Source organism: Tenrec ecaudatus, chromosome 10 (genome assembly GCF_050624435.1).
Source record: "Tenrec ecaudatus isolate mTenEca1 chromosome 10, mTenEca1.hap1, whole genome shotgun sequence".
Taxonomy (NCBI): domain Eukaryota; kingdom Metazoa; phylum Chordata; class Mammalia; order Afrosoricida; family Tenrecidae; genus Tenrec; species Tenrec ecaudatus.
This window is the reverse complement of record NC_134539.1, coordinates 122,612,668-122,631,745: the sequence shown is the minus strand read 5'-3', so window position 1 is coordinate 122,631,745 and position 19,078 is coordinate 122,612,668. Positions and strand designations below refer to the sequence as shown.

General features: G+C 43.6%; 1 protein-coding gene across 1 annotated transcript in view; it reads left to right on the top strand.

The window, feature by feature from the left end:
• VMP1 (vacuole membrane protein 1) overlaps window positions 1-13,234 on the top strand; it is a 110,519-nt gene extending 97,285 nt beyond the window's left edge. Inside the window, exons 11-12 of the mRNA XM_075561503.1 lie at window positions 11,232-11,334; window positions 12,437-13,234. Of these exons, the coding sequence (XP_075417618.1) occupies window positions 11,232-11,334; window positions 12,437-12,580 (247 nt within the window). The 3' untranslated portion in view covers window positions 12,581-13,234. The remainder of the gene's footprint in view (window positions 1-11,231; window positions 11,335-12,436) is intronic.
• Window positions 13,235-19,078: the final 5,844 nt, after the last annotated feature.

Below are 19,078 nucleotides of genomic sequence, written 5' to 3'. Positions count from 1 at the left end.
TATTAGGATAGTATGTTATTCCAATGATAGGACTGAAACCCCCAAGAGAGAACCTAGGCCTTCACCAAAATATTCATCGTAGTTTTTGTTTCCCTCTCCCAAACAGAGATAAAAATTAGATTGCTTTTTTAAATAGTTCTGGAGAGTAATTGCCTTTGTCACTAGGTTTAAAAGAAGGGACCTCTGTTACCTGTTGTAAATGTAGGTATACAGAGAAAACTGAGCAGCAATAAATATCCTGAGGGGTTGGAATACAGAAGGAAATTTGCTAATATATTAAACAGATGGATAGTGACAATATTGAGTAAGGGATGAGAATAGACATGCAGTGAAATCCTCACTTTTTTGTATCCTATTTGGAACCCAAAAGCTAGAACCAGGGAGCTTTTTGGCAAGAAAGGCAATTGTCACGCTACAAGTTTTCTTTCTTTCTTTTTTTTTACAAAGTTTTCTTTAAACTGAAATTTAAAACTAATTTTTGAAATTTCTCCATTGAAAACATACATGGCAAAAAAAACCTGGACATATGTCTTAAAGAGCATGACTAAATCTAACTTTGAAATCGTGATTGAAATGATATGTTTCAGTATTCTCACCAAATAGAGGGTGAGAATTCCCAGAAAATAACTTTAAGCATATGACTTGAAACAACCATGTGCAGAACATTGGCTCAGTGTCAGGGCGCCAGGGTCTTATTGGAGGACAAAGTCCCCAGCTTTACCACACAAGAAAGTTTCCATAACTCAGTCATTGAACTTAAGGACTGGGGGGAGGGGTTTGCTGAAGCAGGGACTTTTGAACAGATACAGAATGTTCCATGATCTTCTCTGCTATTTCCTATCCTGCGTTAACTTGATGTTTGACCTTAGAGACTGGGACTTGTCAATGGCCAGGGAGATCATTTTAACCGTTGAGAAATTAAGTACTTGATTCTGAATACTGTTTCTTGTTCTCACTCTGGAACAAGGAGTCCAAATGAGCTGTCTGGGTCTGGACTTGTTCTTCTTCAGAACGAAAATCTGCCCTTTCTTTTTTTAAAAAATCATTTTATTGGAGGCTTGTACAAATCTTATCACAATCCATACATACATCCATCGTGTCAAACACATATGTGCATTTGTTGCCATCATCATTCTCAAAACATTTGCCTTCTGCTTGAGCCATTAATATTAGCTGCTCATTTTCTCCCTCCCTCCCCACTCCCCCGTACATCATGAACCCTCATAATTCATAAATTATTATTATTTTGTCATATGTTACACTGTCTGAAATCTCCCCCCACCCTCTTCCCTGCTTTGTAATCAGTTCCCCCTTTCTACTCCACATTCCCTCCATCCTCCAGGCATCACCACTCTCACCACTGGTCCTGAAAGAGTCATCTGTCCTGGATTTCCTGTGTTTCCAGTTGCTATCTGAGCCAATGTACATCCTCTGATTTAGCCAGATTTGTAAGGTAGAATTGGGATCATGGTAGTGGGGGGGAGGGGCATTTAAGAACCAGAGGAAAGTTATATCTTTCATCATTGCTACCATGCACCCTGACTGGCTCATCTCCTCCCACAACCCTTCAGTAAGGAAGTGATCGCTTCGACAACTCATGGTCACACAGGGTGGTGTGCTTCCATGTGCGCTTTGTTGCTTCTTAGCTAAATGGCCACTTGTTTATCTTCAAGCCTTTAAGACCCCAGATGCTATATCTTTTGATAGCCGGGCACCATCAGTTTTCTTCACCACATTTGCTTATTCACTCACTTTGTCTTCAGCGATTGTGTCGGGAAGGTGTGCATCCTGGAATGCCAATTTAATAGAACAATGTGTTCTTGCATTGAGTATGCTCTTTCATTTTAAACTATAAAATGATTTGTGTGCTTTTGCTTTCTTTGACTTTGATCATTGTAAAGTCGTAGACAGTTATCTGAACATGAGCGAGGACCCCCAACTGCTGAGAAGCACTTGTACGCTCTGATTTTAACATAACCCACCTGCCTCTCAGTGTAAGTAATCTCCTTCCTCTTGTTTGCAGTAGTTCTTGTCTTTGGATGTTCAACACTTCTGTGTTATAGATACGGTGGGCAGTGTAGCACCAGGTTAAAGCAGGGATTGTCAACTGATGAGGACTGAGAAACAGGCATCATTTTAGGATTACTTGGTGTATTTCAATCGGATGATGACAATAAAGCCTAGGTAAGTTGGATTATAGAAACGTTGCATTGAACTCTTTGCCTGGCACACGTCTTCTGTATTCTGTAATTATTTATTGACTACACTCATTCATTCACTAATAGGGAAGGCTTCTGCATATTTAGGTCATAGAAGAGAGAAGTCATAGCGAGAGGATGGAAATACAGATAGAAGAAAGGGGAGATGTGTAGGAAGGAAACTAATGTTTATTAAGTACCCACAGCACCAGGTGCTTTGCATAGGTGTCTGTGAACACTCCACAAACCTGACAGGTAAAATCACTGAGTAGATGGGGAGACCAAGGCTTATGGAGAAGTTAAATTCATAAAAAAGGTAAGATGTAAAAGGAAATAGGATCAAAAGTCTGGTTGACCTCATTACTAGCCTCATTACTAGCCACCTTTTAAAATGAGTGAAGATTCTGAGGTGTTTTAAAGGGTCATTGAGAGACTGCAAGAAACTAGAGGTTTCAACTAGCGCCTTTGAAACAGCTGCTGTGTGCACCTGCTGGGGAATCACCGCTGGGTTCGTGTGCCGCTCCCCCTGCTCCCTGTGAAGTGCAGCTGCTGCCCTGAGGGGTATTCCTGGTTTCCGCGGGTATTGGACGCCCTCTCATCACCTTTCTCGATTAGTTCCACTGAGGGCAAGGGCCATGACTCGTGATTGGAATAACTACATTATTTTTTGTGAGATTGAATTCTGATCAATAGTGTGGGATTTTAAAATCTGTTGCTTCGTCCCTAACTACATACCTACTTGGTTCTTGCTGCTGAAGTCTGCATTCAGAAACAAGTGATTATTTTCAGGGTCATCTCTTTACTTATAGCATATTTCAAAGAGTAGCTGTTAATTGTTAGGAGGCCCTTTCTGAATCTTACAGAAAACAATTCTGAATGTTTTAAAGCGGGGAATGGAAGATGCTTAAAGGCATTACAACAATACACTTGAAGTCTCCGGCAGGAGCAGTGGACTTCTTTCTCCCCTGCCACCAAGAAATGGGCGTGTCGTGTGTTTATTATACCACTCCGCACACAATCAACTAATTTGAGTACAAAAGAGATTTTAATCCTTTGAAAGAGGCGCAGATGTGGGTGAAATTCTAGAGGTTTGAATCCCAAATCCTGAGGTTGAATCACAACGAATTTTAGAAGGTGCCAGAGACTATCCATTCAAACTTTTGTTTATATGCAAAAGCCCTAGATTATTTGTGGTGGCGAATAATCTTCACCCTGCGTTTATTTGATGATCCGGTGCCTTTCCAAGCTCCTGGTGTGGAAAGGAGCCCCGTGGGGGTGGCCACCACATTTCACATCTAAAAGCAAGGGGAGTGCTCCCTTGCCAATTGTTTCGTACGCTGTAAGTTATTGACACGTTCATTGCAGTCGGACACAGCCTTCTAGATCATATTTCTGCTTGAGGTAATATGAATTGGTTTGCAGTTAGTGCCAACTCATTTATTTTTTTCTATTCCTGGAGTAATGAGGTAACAATGTCTTTTTTTATCCCCTAATCTCTGAATGCTATAAATATTAACCTAAGTTACCTTACTGACCTTTGGCTTCTCGGAAACACTTTGTGATAAATCCCCACCCAGCCAGCTGCCTTTCTCTAGAACTGGCTACCTTGGGAAGAAATGCAGTTTCATGTGTAGGGCAATCTATGGTTGTTGAATCTGCCTGGGAGTCTGAGGTCCCATCTGAGTCACTATGAATAATGCTCCAGTGTTGGTTGGGCCCCAGGGAAACAGGTGGTTAAATACTGTGAGAATCTTTATCAGACAGGAAATGACAGCTCATTCATATACTCACCGTTAAGCCTCTTTAGATCACTGCCTAGGGGTAGCGAGGAAAATTGAACTCCACAGTGTTTGATTAAAATGTGTACATTTCAGAAAGTAGAGCATTATTTACAAGACTTTTGTCAGCAGAGGGAATTGCTAGTCCATCACATTGCTGAGCTCCTGCCACATGGCCTGTTTAGTCTACAAGATGGATCAACAAGCCCAGGGCAGGGCAGTAGGAGGAGGTGGGTTTTAATTCATCCATGAAAATACAAAGGGGTGCCAAAAAGTTGGTGTAAAACTGGAATTAAAGGGTAGCAGAAGTTTCTTTCAGACTTTTAGAAGCCACTTTATACATCCTAGAAGTACTTAAAATGTGCGTTTCCATCTTCTCAGCAGAATGGTGTGTTGCCTTGGGTCAATGCAAGACCGTTTTCTTTTTTTTCAATTCATAAAATCTTTTTAAAAATAATTTTATTTGGGGCTCTTACAGCTCTAATCACAATCCATATATACATCCATTGTGTCAAGCATATTTATACATTTTTTGCCATCATTTTCAAAACATTTTCTTTCTGCTTGAGCACTTGGTATCAGCTCGTTTCTTTCCCTCCCTCCCCACTCCCTCATGAACCCTTGATAATGTATAAATTATTATTTTGTCATATCTTATACATGTCTCCCTTCACCCACTTTTCTGTTGTCTATTCCCCTGGGAAGGGGGTATATGTAAATCATTGTGATCGGTTCCCCCTTTCTCTTCCCACCTTCCCCTTACCCTCCTTGTATTGCTACTCTCATTATTGGTCCTAAGGGGTTTATCTGTCCTGGATTCCCTGTGTTTCCAGCTCTTATCTGTACCGGTGTACATGCTCTGGTCTGGCTGGATTTGTAAGGTAGAATTGAGGTCATGATAGTGGGGGGGGGCATTAAAGAACTAGCAGAAAATATATGTTTCATCGTTGCTATACTGCACCCTGACTGCCTTGTCTCTTTCTTGTGACCCTTCTGTGAGGGGGGTGTCCAGTTGTCTACAAATGGGCTTTGGGTCTCCAGTCGGCACACAAGACCATTCTGCCTCAGATTCTATCTAGTCTTATACTCTTGTGCCTGAACTCAATTGGTAGAATTCATGGAGTCAAAGTATTCATTGGGTTTATTGAGAGATCAATTCTCAACCAATCAAGATGACTCTCATGACCCCGGTATTCATTTGAAATATAATTTAACAGTTTAACTAGTGAGCAGTTAACAGTCTTGCCAACTAATAAGCCTTAGGAATTTTTCTTACCCTTTGGGAGCAATGACTATAACCTATAGATTCCCAAACTTATTTGACCTACCACCACCTTTTCAGAAAGAAAATTACTGAGTTCCCACCCCCACCCAGGAAGTAAATGCTTTTGTACTATAGCAAACAATCCAGGACAAAGTGTAGGCATCTGCTTTTGCAGCGCCCCCCGCCCCCCTGGATTGTTCCAGCAAACACCACCCCCCAGGGGATGATAATTGCTCACTTTGGGAAGCACTGGTCTAAGTCACCAGAATTAAAGTAATCAAACTTCTACTGTATTTATTTTTATTTCACCCATTATGTATTTGGGGGGGGGGGATGCCTTATTTATTTAATCATTTTATTAGGGGCTCATACAACTCTTATCACAATCCATACATCCATCCATTGTGTCAAGCACATTTATACATTCATTGCCCTCATCATTCTCTAAACATTTGCTCTCCACTTAAGCCCCTGGCAACAGGTCCTCATTTTTCCCCTCCCTCCCCGCTTCCCCCTCCCCATTATGTATTTTTTAATATTTTTGTTTTAGCATTTGCATATCACGTTATGGTGTTAGTGCCTACATAGAAAATGCATATGAGTGTCTGTACATTATTGGATTGGTCGGTTTACCAGAGGTCTGATTGTCATTCCCACAATCCTTAGGTCAGAAGGCCTCATAGTGCAAAGATAGCCCCTGGTAGGGGGTTGGGGTGGTGAGAGCAAGAGGTCCACGGGGAAAAAAGGGCCTTGGGACCCTTGTGTGCTGGTCACTTTCAACTTGTTGTAGCTCTGGTGTTCTTTTCTATGCCCCTAATTAGATTCTAGGTTGTAACTCTTACTAATAAACACAAAACATAGCTTTAAAAGATACCTTCCGAGAAGGTAATGAAGATGAAGGTGATGGATACTGTCAGTGCTCTGCTCCCAGTGAGCAGCAGGAAAATTATAGCATTGCCATCTCAGCCAATGGACGCGGTGGTGGGGGAGTCTAACTCTGTAGGTGAGCACAGGTGTCAGAGGGGGTTGCCCATTGGGTTGCTCACCAGGTCAGCAGTCCCAAACCACCAACCATTTCCACAGAAGAAAGATGAATCATTGTATCCCTGTAAAGAGTTACAGTGACAGAAACCCACAGGGGCAGTTAGTTCTACCTTTCCTGGTAGGGAAATGAGTTAGAACTGACTTAATGGCAGTAACTTTTTTAATAACCTTATGGAAAATGGCTCTGGTGGTGCTGTTGGATGAGCTTTAGCTGTTCAAATCCACCAGCTGCTCTCTAGAAGAAAGACGAGACTCTCAAAGGTTTGACTTTCTGATTAGTCATCAGATGAATGTTTTTAAAAGATCTAGAAGGTAGTGAGAAAGCAACAGAGCTTGTATTAATTAAAATTATTCTCAAATATCCATAATGTCCTCAGGCTTTGGCATATCATAACTATTTAACCTTTATACATACTCTGAAAGATAGGGCTAGCCAACAAGTCAAATCATCTTTTTACATTCATGTCATTTCTGTGTCAAGTACAGTGCTCCCATGTTATGAACACACATAACACAAGACACATAAAATTTCAAATGGAATCGTGAACTGTTCAGGGAAAGTTTTAGGTTTTCTACTAAGCCCTAGTTTAAGTGATGACACTCTCCATGATGGTGAAAAGATTGGGGAGAGAGTGTGCGTGTGTTTTGAAAAGATTGAAAATCAAATGTGTGTTAGCAGATTTGTTTTATACTTACACAATTTGAAAGGAATCTCCTGACACAGAAATAATGACTGATGAATTCTAGACGTGCTTGGAATGGGTGTGTGCTCTGGATTAACCAACAAATGAAAGTTTGAGCATTGTGAAAAACAGGAGTAATCACTCCACCCACTCTGTGCAACCTGTGCCAATTGTGACGGCTCCTCTGGAAGATTGTCTGGTTCTGTGGGCATGGAGAATAATGCAGACATTATTTGGTGTGAGGAAATGTGGTGAGAAGTTACAGTATGCATTTATCTGATCGTTGATGTTCAGAAGTCCAGTGATGCATCATTGAATTCTATATTTTTTGAATTTTATTTGAAAATTGGGCAGGAGTTGACCCAACGGGTACTCTGACTAGATTATTGAACAGCATTAGAGTTTGCAAATAAGTTTGGCTTTGTTCCTTTTTAACAAATACTAAAGTATGTACGCATGGGAAAATACTTACCCCGTGAAACCCTGACTGAGCCTTGAGTCCGTTTGGAGTTGTGTGGTTCTTCTTTGTCTCCCCCTTGCCCCCAGCTTTATTTCCCTTGCACTGTCTGAGGTTTGGTGGGCAGGATCCACCCAGGTCAATAACAAAAAAGCTCGGTAATTTATTGGGAATTGGGTTTTTGTTTGTTGGGGGGGTGGTTCTTAAAAACACGTTTATGTGTGCCAAGAACACAGCAAGTCTTTACCACCCACGAAGACCGTTTTCTTTCCACCATGCTGCTGCGTTGCACCACGAGAAAGAAGATGAGACCTGTTTTCTCTTCCTTTTTTTTTTTTTTCAGTTTTCTTGCCCAGGGTAAATGGCGATTTTTAAGGCTAGTTAAGTATATTTTTTGTCCAGCTATTAGACTGAAAAATAGTTGTGTGTTTGTTCACCTCCTACTTTCAGGGTTTTCTCCATCACAGGGTTCTAAGGTGCATTCGGGTAATGTCGGGTATGTTTATCTGTGTGCTGGGGCATTCAAGTGACTGAGTGCCAGGACAGCGGACCCTCATCTTGAGGTCGGAGCCCCTCAAGGTGCTGTTCACAGACCTGGGAGCCACCTGTTCTGCTGCAGTGAGGTCCCAGACCCAAACTCCCAACCCTGTCCCGCTTGGCTCCCACATGTCAGTGGGTCTAAACCCCATGTTTTGCACCCCTTGACCCAGTGTTGCCTCCCCAGGCAAGTTCTCCCCGGCAACCTGGTCTTACAGCTGGCTTAGCAAAGGAGGTGGTGACAGATGGGCAGGACCCAGCCAAGTGCTCACCTGAGATGTCTGCAGTGGGAGCAGATGCCACTGCACCTGGGAGCCCCCACCCCTCTCCCAGCACAGGTGTTCCTCCAACATCCAAATCAATATCTTATTTCACAGACCCTGCTGTGAACATTGGAGCCCTGCTGGTGTGGATTAGGTGTCAGGCTGCTGACCAACAAAGGTCAGCCAGCCACTTGGAGGGAGAAAGACAAGGCTTTCTGCTCCAGCAAAGATGTATAGCCTGGGAAACCCAATATAAGATCAATATGAGTTCTGATCAACTCAATGGCAATAAGTTTGGGTTTCCTGGTATTGTTGATGTTAAACCATACACATCTGTAAATTTTACTGTTAATGTAATGAGCACCATTGACAGAGGTCTTCAATCATTCTCTATTGGCCAACTATAAAAATCTACTGAACTGTGATACGGGTTCCCCCGCATGTAGGTTTCTTAAGTTAATTGACCCTTGTTTCTGTCTGCAGCCTGAAATGTAGCTTGAGAGGTGAGACTGTAGGCTGGTGTTTTGTTTTTGTTTTTTTGCCATAAATAGACTTAAAGAGCAGCAGCTACAATCTAAAGTAGGTTTAGTGATAATTAAGAAAACTCTGGTACAAAAGTCCTTTGTATTAGTTGAAATCTGTGGCATAGACATTTTTTGTAGAAAGAGAAGTGAAAGCAGACGTGACTGAAACTTTTGGATTTTGAATGTAGGTTAACATGGTTTAGATTTATTCACAGTATGTGGTATTTGTAAATGAGAGGGGGAAAAAACCCACTGCCATCCAGTCTATTCCATCTTAGTTCCTCTATAGAGTTTCCAAGACTGTAAACCTTCATAGAAGCAAATAGCCTCAGTTTTCCCATGGAGCAGCTGGTGGGTTTGAACTTCCAACCTTGCAGTTAGCCGCCCAGTGCTTACCAGACAGCGCCACCAGGGTTCTTCTTGTTGATGATAGTTTTGATTAATGTATTGCACCCTCCAAAATAACAAGACAAAACGTTCACCTCTGTTCTTATTTTCAAATGTTTCCCTAGTCTATCATGGCAAACTGTAGAGAGAGACATTCCCCCCACCACCACCACCACTTAAAACTACTCTAAGCATATGTGTAACACAAGAGCAGCCTGAAACTGAATCCCGGTGTTAGCCTAGGGCTCGTTCTTTGCATGTACAATGACATGCACTTTATCAGCTAAAGCCGGAGCTTGCTGGGCTGCTTACCACGGCAGATTGCTCATCATCGCCGAGTCTGTTGGAGAGACTGGTGACTGCTGCCAGGCCCCTCCTTGCCTCCCCTCCACAACACTCACCAAAAATTAGAGCCTTTCTAACATTTGCTCTTGGCTCTCAATTTTCTCTTTAGATAATAGCTGGACTCTGGTGGTACCCGGCGGAGGGGGGGGGGGGGTTAACAATGAGCTGACTGTTGTTCACTCGCTCTGAAGGAAAGTTCTTAAAAATTGGAGGACTCAGAATCTTTGAGTGCATGTATTTTTCTGAGAGTTTTAAAATGTACTGTATATACTCGAGGATAAACCAACCCGAATATCAGCTGGGGCACCTAATTTTACCACAAACACTGCATTAAAAATGTGCTGAAAAACTCGGCTTATACATGAGTATATATACATGGTATATTCATGTGGCTTATTCTTAGTACAAATGGATGGGCTGCGTGCATCCCCACCTACATCATTTAAGGAAGAATTGTTTACCACAGTGACACAGGGAAAAAGAAAGTTTGTATTGTTGCCTCTTTGTAGTCAGACCTGTGTGGCCCTCTGGGTCTCCCTCAAAGTCAGGAAAAAGACTGACTAGACCAAGGCATTGCCCTTCATCCTCTATGTTCTGTCAAATGGTTCTGTTCAGGACTTTTTACAGGTCCTTCACATTGAAGTGTTTGGTAGTTAATGAATAACAGGATCAAAGAAAATTATCAACCAGAAGTTCTGAGTTTGTTAGCTTCAGATAAATTCACTGACAAAAAGTGCCTCTTGCCTCTATTTTTTCTAACAGAAAGCTAACGCCGTATTCTAAAAGGGGAGGCGCGGCGCTGCCGAGAGACTTCCAATACCTTTGGCAGACCCCAGGAGAAAGGGATGCTGCAGGAGCCCTGCTGTGACAGATGAAAAACTAGATAGACACGCACACTGTACAGATACATTTGTATAAACCCTGCCTGCCAGCAAGTAGTCGCCGTTGCCAGACCCGTTTCGAAGGCCTGCCCCAGTGTTGTGGGTGAGAGGGAGCTGCTGGGGGAAGCTCCGTCTCCAGCCATCTCAGATCAGATTGTTTAGTAATGTCCTGCAGTCTCTGCAGATCACCTACCATGAACCGGGAATGAGTCAGCCTTCACAGTTCCTTCTTTGTTCCTTTGTTAATCACTGACTTCTGACCTGGGGGAGGTGCCTCTCAAATTTGCTAATACATTCTTTTTGAATAAAGATGACGCACAGATTGTCCTAATAAGGACTTAGATTGAGAAAGGCCCGCCCCCTCTGAGAAGATGGGACCAGTGGGGAGAGGGCAGGCAGTTTCTTTTTTAACTAGGGATGACACAAGCATAAGTCATTTCCTTATTAATCGGTTCAAACCAGCTCTTACAGGAACCGGTGGTGATAAATGTGGGACTTCTCAGAAGTCATTCATTTTAATTCCTCGTGTCACGCCAGTGTGCAGCTTCCTTCAGCTCAGCTGGCCTCACCCAGGAGAAGCTCCTGCTGGAAGGGGCTCTAGCCAGGAAGCTCCTAGCTTCCCCCAAACAAGGAGAGGCTTTTCTCCTTTAAAGGGGTGTTGGAAGAAGGGATTTTTCTGTGCTTTTATAAAAAGGGGTCACAGAATCTCGCCAGCTCTGCTGAATATTGTATTTTATCCCTTCTCCTCTACAACCTCTGCTTTTTTTTTTTTTTTTTAAGACCAGGCGGTAAGTGAATTTTCTTTAATGAACTTTCTACTTTTCTTCCCAAATGTCTCTTCTTCCTTGGGCCACTGCACCCTGTTTCCAGCGCTGTCCCTGGCATAGGTCCTTCTCTGCAGAAGCCGTTCCAGGAGTACTTGGAAGCTCAGCGGCAAAAACTTCACCACAAAAGTGAAATGGGCACCCCACAGGTGAGACCTTGTTTCATCCCCTTCCTCCCTTCCCCCAACCCCTGAGCAGTTTCAGGCAAAAAGACTTTCCTTTGAGTGTGTGGACTGAGAGGAGTGAGTTTTGTTTGTCCCCCCTGCCTTTACAGAGTCTGAAGCTCGATTTACTCTCTGCTGGGAGTCTTAGTCTTAAAACAGAACAGAGTAGGTTGGGTTTGGGGCAAGTTCTCCAAACAAAGTGAGGACTAATGGCAAAGATTGATAAATAGAATAAACTATTGCTTTTACTTTAAGTGATAAGGTAATGGATGAGAAATTAATTAGGTTTCAGGACATACTCCCCAACGAGATTTAAATTTTATATTTACAACACAACAAAATATTGAACTTCATGAAATCACTTGAATATCAGCCTTCATCTTCTATTTACTTTTCTTTGGGGAGATGGAAGGATAATCATGTTTATGGACCAAGGCACTTACCATAGCTGAGCTTAAAGCTTAAACAATCCTAACTGAGGCTCTCAGGCTGCCTTTTCTGTTGACACAGTTTTATGGTGGGGGGCCTCACGAGCACCAGAGGCCGTGGCATGGGGAATCGGAAGGGGGGGGGGGCGTAGGGTGTGTGTGTGTGTTGTTAAGCTCTTCATGCGGCTATTACTGCCGTCACTTGACCCAATACGATTTCAGAATCGTCCTTTGAAGGTTGCTCACAATACTGCAGCTCTAAGGAAAGAAAATAGCTCTGACCCCTCCTTTGCCAAAATCTGCTGGAGGACGGGTGGGTCCTCGTGTGGTCTTCAGGACAGGATGCGGACTCAGCCTGTGTGTTTTTAGGTTCTCTAGACCAGTGTGTCCCAAAGTGTGGGGGGGGGGGGGCTGCTGCAGAAGCAGATACATAAGCCTTGTCCGGGATTGTGGGCTGTTAGAGTGCAAACGTTTGTCATTGCCAGGGTGGTGCTGAATATATATTTTTTTAATTTTCTGAAAAGAGCAATAGGCCAAAAATGTTGCAGAATCTGTTTTCTTTTCATGAACTCATCATAGATACCCCCCCCCCCGCCCCCCGCTCCTGAACTAATGAGACCTTTCTTTGTTGGATTGTTCTGCATTTTCTTCTCTTGCAGGGAGAAAACTGGTTGTCCTGGATGTTTGAGAAGTTGGTTGTAGTCATGGTGTGTTACTTCATCCTGTCCATCATTAACTCCATGGCACAAAGCTATGCCAAACGAATCCAACAGCGGTTGAACTCCGAGGAAAAAACAAAATAAGCAGAGAAAAATTATAACTGCAGAAATTAGCGTGGCTGAGTCCTGCCTTACACTGGGAGGACTGCAGACCAGGAAGGGACGTTCTCCTTTCCAGCCTCTATCAGTTTTTAAACGCCGTTTAGTCCATATTTTGCACTGACATAACTTTTCCTTTGTTTTTTAAGGTAAGGTATCCGCCCTAAGTCAATCCAAGTTGTATTTTATTAGGGTGGAGTGTGATGTTCAGCAGCAAACCTAACAGAAACTGGCCTCTATCCCTTCCTTTAAAAAGGCCCTCATAGTACAATTAGAGAATTCCCACCACCCCACCCGCAAAGTTCATAAGTATGTCAAGCTTTTTAGCTTGTCCAATGATTGCTTTCTTTTTTTTCTAATTCATCAAAATGTATATAAATTAGATTGGTTAACAGTCTTGCATGTCTATCATGGTAAAATTTAATATGCCATCCTGCCCAACCTTCCCCTCCCACCCTCAAAAAAAGGCCATTTTATGATGCATTGCACACCCTCTGGGGAAACTGATCGTTAAATTTTGAAACAGTATAAGGAAAATCTGGTTGGTGTCTCACGAATGAGCTGACGCCATTTTTTATTCTGTATATTTAGAATGAAGTCAAGAAAAACTTTATAAAGACATCTTTGATCATTCCAAAATCGTGTCTGGTTTGATTTTTCACTTCCTTAGCTTCTACTAGCCGAATGACAGCCTTGCCAAGTCCACTTCCAATAAGGATTTCTTAGTCCTCTCTATGCATGGAAGAGCCAGCACCAGGGGCAGCTTGTGTTGTGGAATTAGGCAGCTGTGCACTGCTGCTGTGCTGGCAGCCTGTGGGAGTGGCCTGCAAGCGGGATTTTCGTTTCTGAAAACATTGAGAAATCTATCATTCTCATATTAAAATTAATAGCTCAGTGTATACTCTAGTTTTAACAGGCATAGAAGTTTACTTTTATGACCCATTTTCTTTCCTTTTTGTGTTTCATACTTATATGCTATGTGATTTCTCTCTCCTTTGGCATGTTACTACTGGTTGAACCTAGTCATTTTTATTTGCTTGGGAAGAAAATAACAATTTCAGTTTTTTCCTTTAGGAAAATTGAGACCAGCATTGGGTGGAGAATAGAGCTGTATTTCAGAGGGCAGCACTGCCCCGTGTGTTCAATCCAATCCTCCCTCCGTGTCTGTCTGCCTCCCATCGTGACATCTGCATGGCTGTACCAACTTGTCGGGTAGCTTATCAGACTGATGTTGACTGGTGAATCTCATGGCAACAGCAGTCGATGGGCTGTCTGACATCTTGGTATCTTTCATCTGACCATCCATATCAAATGTTACTGTTTTTCCAACATGACCGAGCATCGTGGTGTAGGAGGGAAAGCTCTGGCCCTGTGTCCAGTAGCATCTGATGTCACTGTGGCAGCGGTGTCGAGGGAGAACCGTGACTCCAAATGAACGAAGGAAAAGTTACCACCTTTGTGGAAAGACAAGTGACTTGCCTTGAGGGTTTTAGAAAAGTGATTGCTTCCTTAACCATCTTTCTTTCTCCCCACCAAGGACTCAGCATATGACTGTTACTTGGAGTAACTTGAGGCCATGTCCAAGTGCTTTATTTCAGTAGATTCCTATGAACAAATGGTTTTCAGACCCCGCCGAGTTCTTCTCGTGGTGCACTAAGTTTCTAGTCAGCCTGCAGTTGCCATGTTTCTTCTCCTTCACCTGCACGTTATTTGGTGTTTGTCCTGAAGAAAGGAAAGAGGAGAGCAAATAGGAAGTGTACTGTTTCCACAAAATCTTTGGTAAATCTCTTTTTACGTTAGAGTGCTAGAAAAAGAAAAACTAGATCACTGCATTTGACTTATAATTTACTCATTTATTTACTATCTTTCCAATGGATTTGTTTTTAAAAAAAAAATTGTGAGCAGCTCTTTCTGTCTTCCATCAAATGTCTGAGTGAGTAAGCCCAGCCGGAGCAGTGTGCTGCTTTTCGGCTCTGATTCTGTGTCTGTCCCATTGTACACTCACACCCCAGTTGATCCCAGCTGACGGAGACCAGGACGTTTGCAAATGCATGGCTTGACATCTCGGCAAATAAAAGGGGGTGGTGGTGGCTGGGAGTTGCTTTGTTTTGTTTTGGTTTGGGGGGGGGCGAGTTCTTTTTGTACTTTTTTTTTGTACTTCTACTTTGTATAAATTTCACCTTGTGCCTTAAACAACGTCTGCCATGTTTCTATCATGCCCAACTCCGTGAGCACCAAGCACTCCACCACATCGATCCAGTCTATGCTTTATACACGGAGGTGTTTCCCCTTCAGCGCAGTTACCACACGTGAGAATGTGCCGGGCCTGTTTTCCCACCATTTTCACTGTTCTGTTTACAGAACTGGGGAAGATGGTGAAGCTGATTGAAAGTAAAGGAGACTGGCCTCATTTGGATAGTGGCCACCTACCCACGTTCTCTTTCAGCAACCAGAAACTGACAAGGCAAATACATAGGAAGTTTCTTAAAATATCCTTGTTAATTAAGCAGATAAAGCACTTGCTCCTACACAAGTTCATCCCGTGCCCCAGGCGCTCTTTCACAGAACAGCATGAGTGTATTTTCACTGATCATTCAAGTCAACAGTGGCTAGTTGGGGACATAGGGTAAGCCAAAGAAAATACCATGGCCCTCCTCCACACTGAGAGAAGCCCCTATGCCGAGTTAGCTCACGCTCACTAGTGTTTCAAAGGGATGGTAGGTAATTGGGGCCTGTTGAGGTGTGAGTCTGGAAAGACACGTGGAAATCCCAGTGGCGCATAGTTCTCTGACACCCAGGGGTCCTGAGTCAGGTCCCAGGAAGCCAGTGTTCACCCGGGGTGATGTGTCCGTTTTCCCGCATTTCGAAACCCATTTGCCTCCATGTTGATGATCTACATGTCTTCTATTTATGTGACCTTGAGAAATGATTCAGCTATAAAAATGGAGAGACATGGACAAGTCTCTCCATTGAGGTTAAATCAGATAAAATAGTACAATGTTTCCGTTTTAATTCATGAAAAAGACTGCTAATCAATCATGTAATAATGTGACAGTAGTCATTCCGGAAAACAAAAATGGGTTAATCTCTTAAACATATGGTCCTTGTTTGGGGTTAGATACTGTATACTCTGTCACACATGTAGACTAAGTAAAAAGTTAGAAGAAGAACAGTAATTAACAGTTGATAACTTTGTTGATAAGACCAAAAGCTTTTTTTTTTTCAATGGGGGCTCATGTAACTCTTATCACAAACCATACATAGTCCATGGTGTCAAGCACATTTGTACATTTGTTGCCATCCTCATTCTCAAAACATTTGCTTTCTGCTTGAGCCCTTGGTATCAGCTCATTTTTGCCCTCCCTCCCAGGTACCCCCTCCCTTATGAACCCTTGATAATGTATAAATTGTAATTCTGTCATATCTTACACTGTCCAACGTCTCCCTTCACCCACTTTACTGCTGTCCATTCCCCCAGGGGGAACGAGCGCTTTAAAAAAAAACCTCTCATCTAGTCAAGACCAGTATGAAGTAGAAATACCCAAAACATAGAGTGCTGTGTTTAAAAAAAAAAAAAAAAAAAGCTCAATGCGATGTTAGAGAAGCAACAATAATAACCAATAAGATTTACTGAATAAATAGGTTTGGGAATTTTCATTAGATGATATGCAAAATCTTCCTCAGTATACCAGAAAATCTAATTCCTGATAGAAAATAAACAGAACATTCATAGTTCATTGCTTAAAATGAAAACATTGAAGCGATTTATGAAAGCCCAGGATCATTCGCTCTAACTGCCATCAACCAGGCGAAGGCCTTCAGGCTTCCCTGGGTTTTTACGAAACAAGGTGGGTAGGGGCCGCACAGAATGTGCCTGGGAAAGTCTTGTGTCTGGTGGACTGGGGCTCTGCTTCCTGCCCCTCCCCACCCCTCCCAACAGAGCCAAGTTCACTTGAGGTAATACATTTGCCTTGGGTGAGGCCTGGGCTGGCATAGAGTAATCTACACGTATTTGCATATTTAACCAGTACTCTTAAAAGGGATTAGACAAAAACCTGTTCTGTGTAGCTGCTTACTCACTTCCTTTAGAATCGCATGGGGTTGGGAGAAACAGGTGCCAACTGTTGGCTCATTCTCTTTGACCCACTAGCCTTGCAGTGTGTTGTGTGGGTGTTGATTCTAAATTAAAAGGGGGGAAATATTTTAGATGGCCCCACTCTTCATCCAAATATCCTGGTGTCATTTAAGAAGTGGAATTCGAATTCTCTCGTCAGGAGCCTGGCCCAGAGTCCCTTGCAATTGGCTGGCTGGCTCCGCGGGAAGAGATGCGGAGCACAGCTGAAAAGGCTTGGCTGCCAGATCCACAACGTGTGGCTTTTTCAAACACCGGGCAGCTGCGCCTCTTAATTCAAAGTAAGTGTTTAAAAAGCAACATTGCTTGGCTCCTGTTACCTCGTGTCAGCAGCAGTTGCTGCTATAACTGAGGCAGCCTCTCAGCAGACAGGAAAGTTGGCATCTTTGGGGCACACTTCAGAGCAGGTGTGACTGGATTGCATTGTTTGGGAAGGAAGAGGTGGAGGATATTGCCCGGCAGGGTTTGTGTGGAAATCCCCTTCAGAGGTAATCAGTCCAGGTGTCCGACCTATTGGTTAACCGTTTCCAGATGACTCAGGGGACACAGGGTGTGCTTGGACATGCTCCAGTTCTCCTGCACCTCGTCCTCCGTCTGTTTGCATTGGAAATCACTCCCCTGAATTCTCGGGGGGAGTGGGGCTCATTCTGCACACCTTTGGTTTTAAGCTAGAACGCCCACCCCAATGTGGCATTTCCCCTCCACACAGATCACGTGACAGAGACGTTGCCTGTGTTGTCTCCAGTGGAAATCGGATTTGGGAGAAGGGACAGCCCCGTCCTTCTCTGAGAGTGGGGAACAACTGTTTGGATCACTGTTGTCATCTTTGACCCCTCACCGAGCTGGAAACAAATGGCTCAGGTTCAGTTTCCTGCCGGATGGAGCTTGACTCCCTGTCCTCAGCCTCTTGGTTAAGCAGATAAGGCCCAAGAATAACCAGAGCAGGCCTCTTGCTGCTTTCTTTTCTCAGTGCCCGACTCACCAGCGTGGCAGTTCTCGTGTGACAGATACTGAATCTTTCTCAGAGGAGCCAGGTCTTCTCTGACAAACGTCACTTCGTTGGGACCTCATTCTCAAGGCCTTCCTGGTGCCCTGTCCCCTCCATGGCGTCTTCTGTGTACACCATACTGTTTGCCAATAATCAAGAGGAACTACCAGGAATCTTGATAACATGGCAGCTACCAGGAAGCTCGATGGATTCGTCTAACCTTGACCCATTGCGGCGACCGGCCCTTGATCAGAACCGTGCCACACATACATTGATTCATTCTCACAACAGCCCGTGAGAAAGTTAAGACAGAGTCATCTGTCAGGTCAGAGGTGGCAGAGCGGGGCGGGGGGATTCAGACCTGGGCATTGTGACTCCACCTCTGTTTTGCAGTGATCATTGCTGCCACAGGTACGTGATGGAAAAGGAGACAGAAAACCCGGGCCACTGAAGTAGTAGAACGCCCTTTCTGCTACACTAGAGCAGAGTTGGGAAGCCAGCTCTGTACCTGGCGTCCCTGTGTGGGCAGCTTCCCAGAGTGGTCACTGCTATAATTATGGTTACAAAACAATTTCTATTTGTACAGGGTTTTTTTTAATATCAAAGTACTTTCACATCTTGAATTTTATTTGATCTTTCATAACCCTGTGAGATAATTAGGGCTGCATTAACCACATAAAGGGGGAGTGCAGGCATGGATTTGGTGTGCTTTTTAAGTCCCTTCTGAGCTTAAGGTGCTGAAGGCAAGAGCCAAAGTCAGTGATCTCCCTCCAGTAGCCGAGCTCAGAAAGCAGGCAGCGTGCATGCAGATGACTCGATTAAAGTGAATGCCAGAGGAAAGAAAACAATTGCTAACAAGGGTGAGGATAGGTGTGACGAGATGGCATTTGAATTGATGGTGAAAGTTGAACTGGACTTGGGCAGGGACAGGGAGGGAAACAGGACAGGATATTGTTAGGTGCCATCAAGTTGGGTCTGACGTAGGGATCCCTTCTGACAGTACAATTGCCCCATCGTTTTCTTGGCTAATCTTGCGGATCCCATGTCTTTCTCCCCCAGGGCCTCTGGGTAAGCTCAAGCTGCTTAACCGTTTGTCCTACCAGGGCTGCTTTGTGTAGGCCAGCCAACCAGTCAGGCAAGACTGCCTTCTAAAGTTGGTTCTTGCCCCAACCTCCTCTATCATTCTTTACCTCTCTGTATCTTTCTTTGGAAGCACCCACATAATTCACTCAGATGTGTTTTCAGGTTTGTTTCCTCCACCAAAACGTAAGCTCAGTGAAGGCAGGTGCACCACAAACACTCTGTGTTGTGTGCCCTGCGTCACACAGCGCCTGGCATTTGGTTGGCTCATAAGGAATGTGTG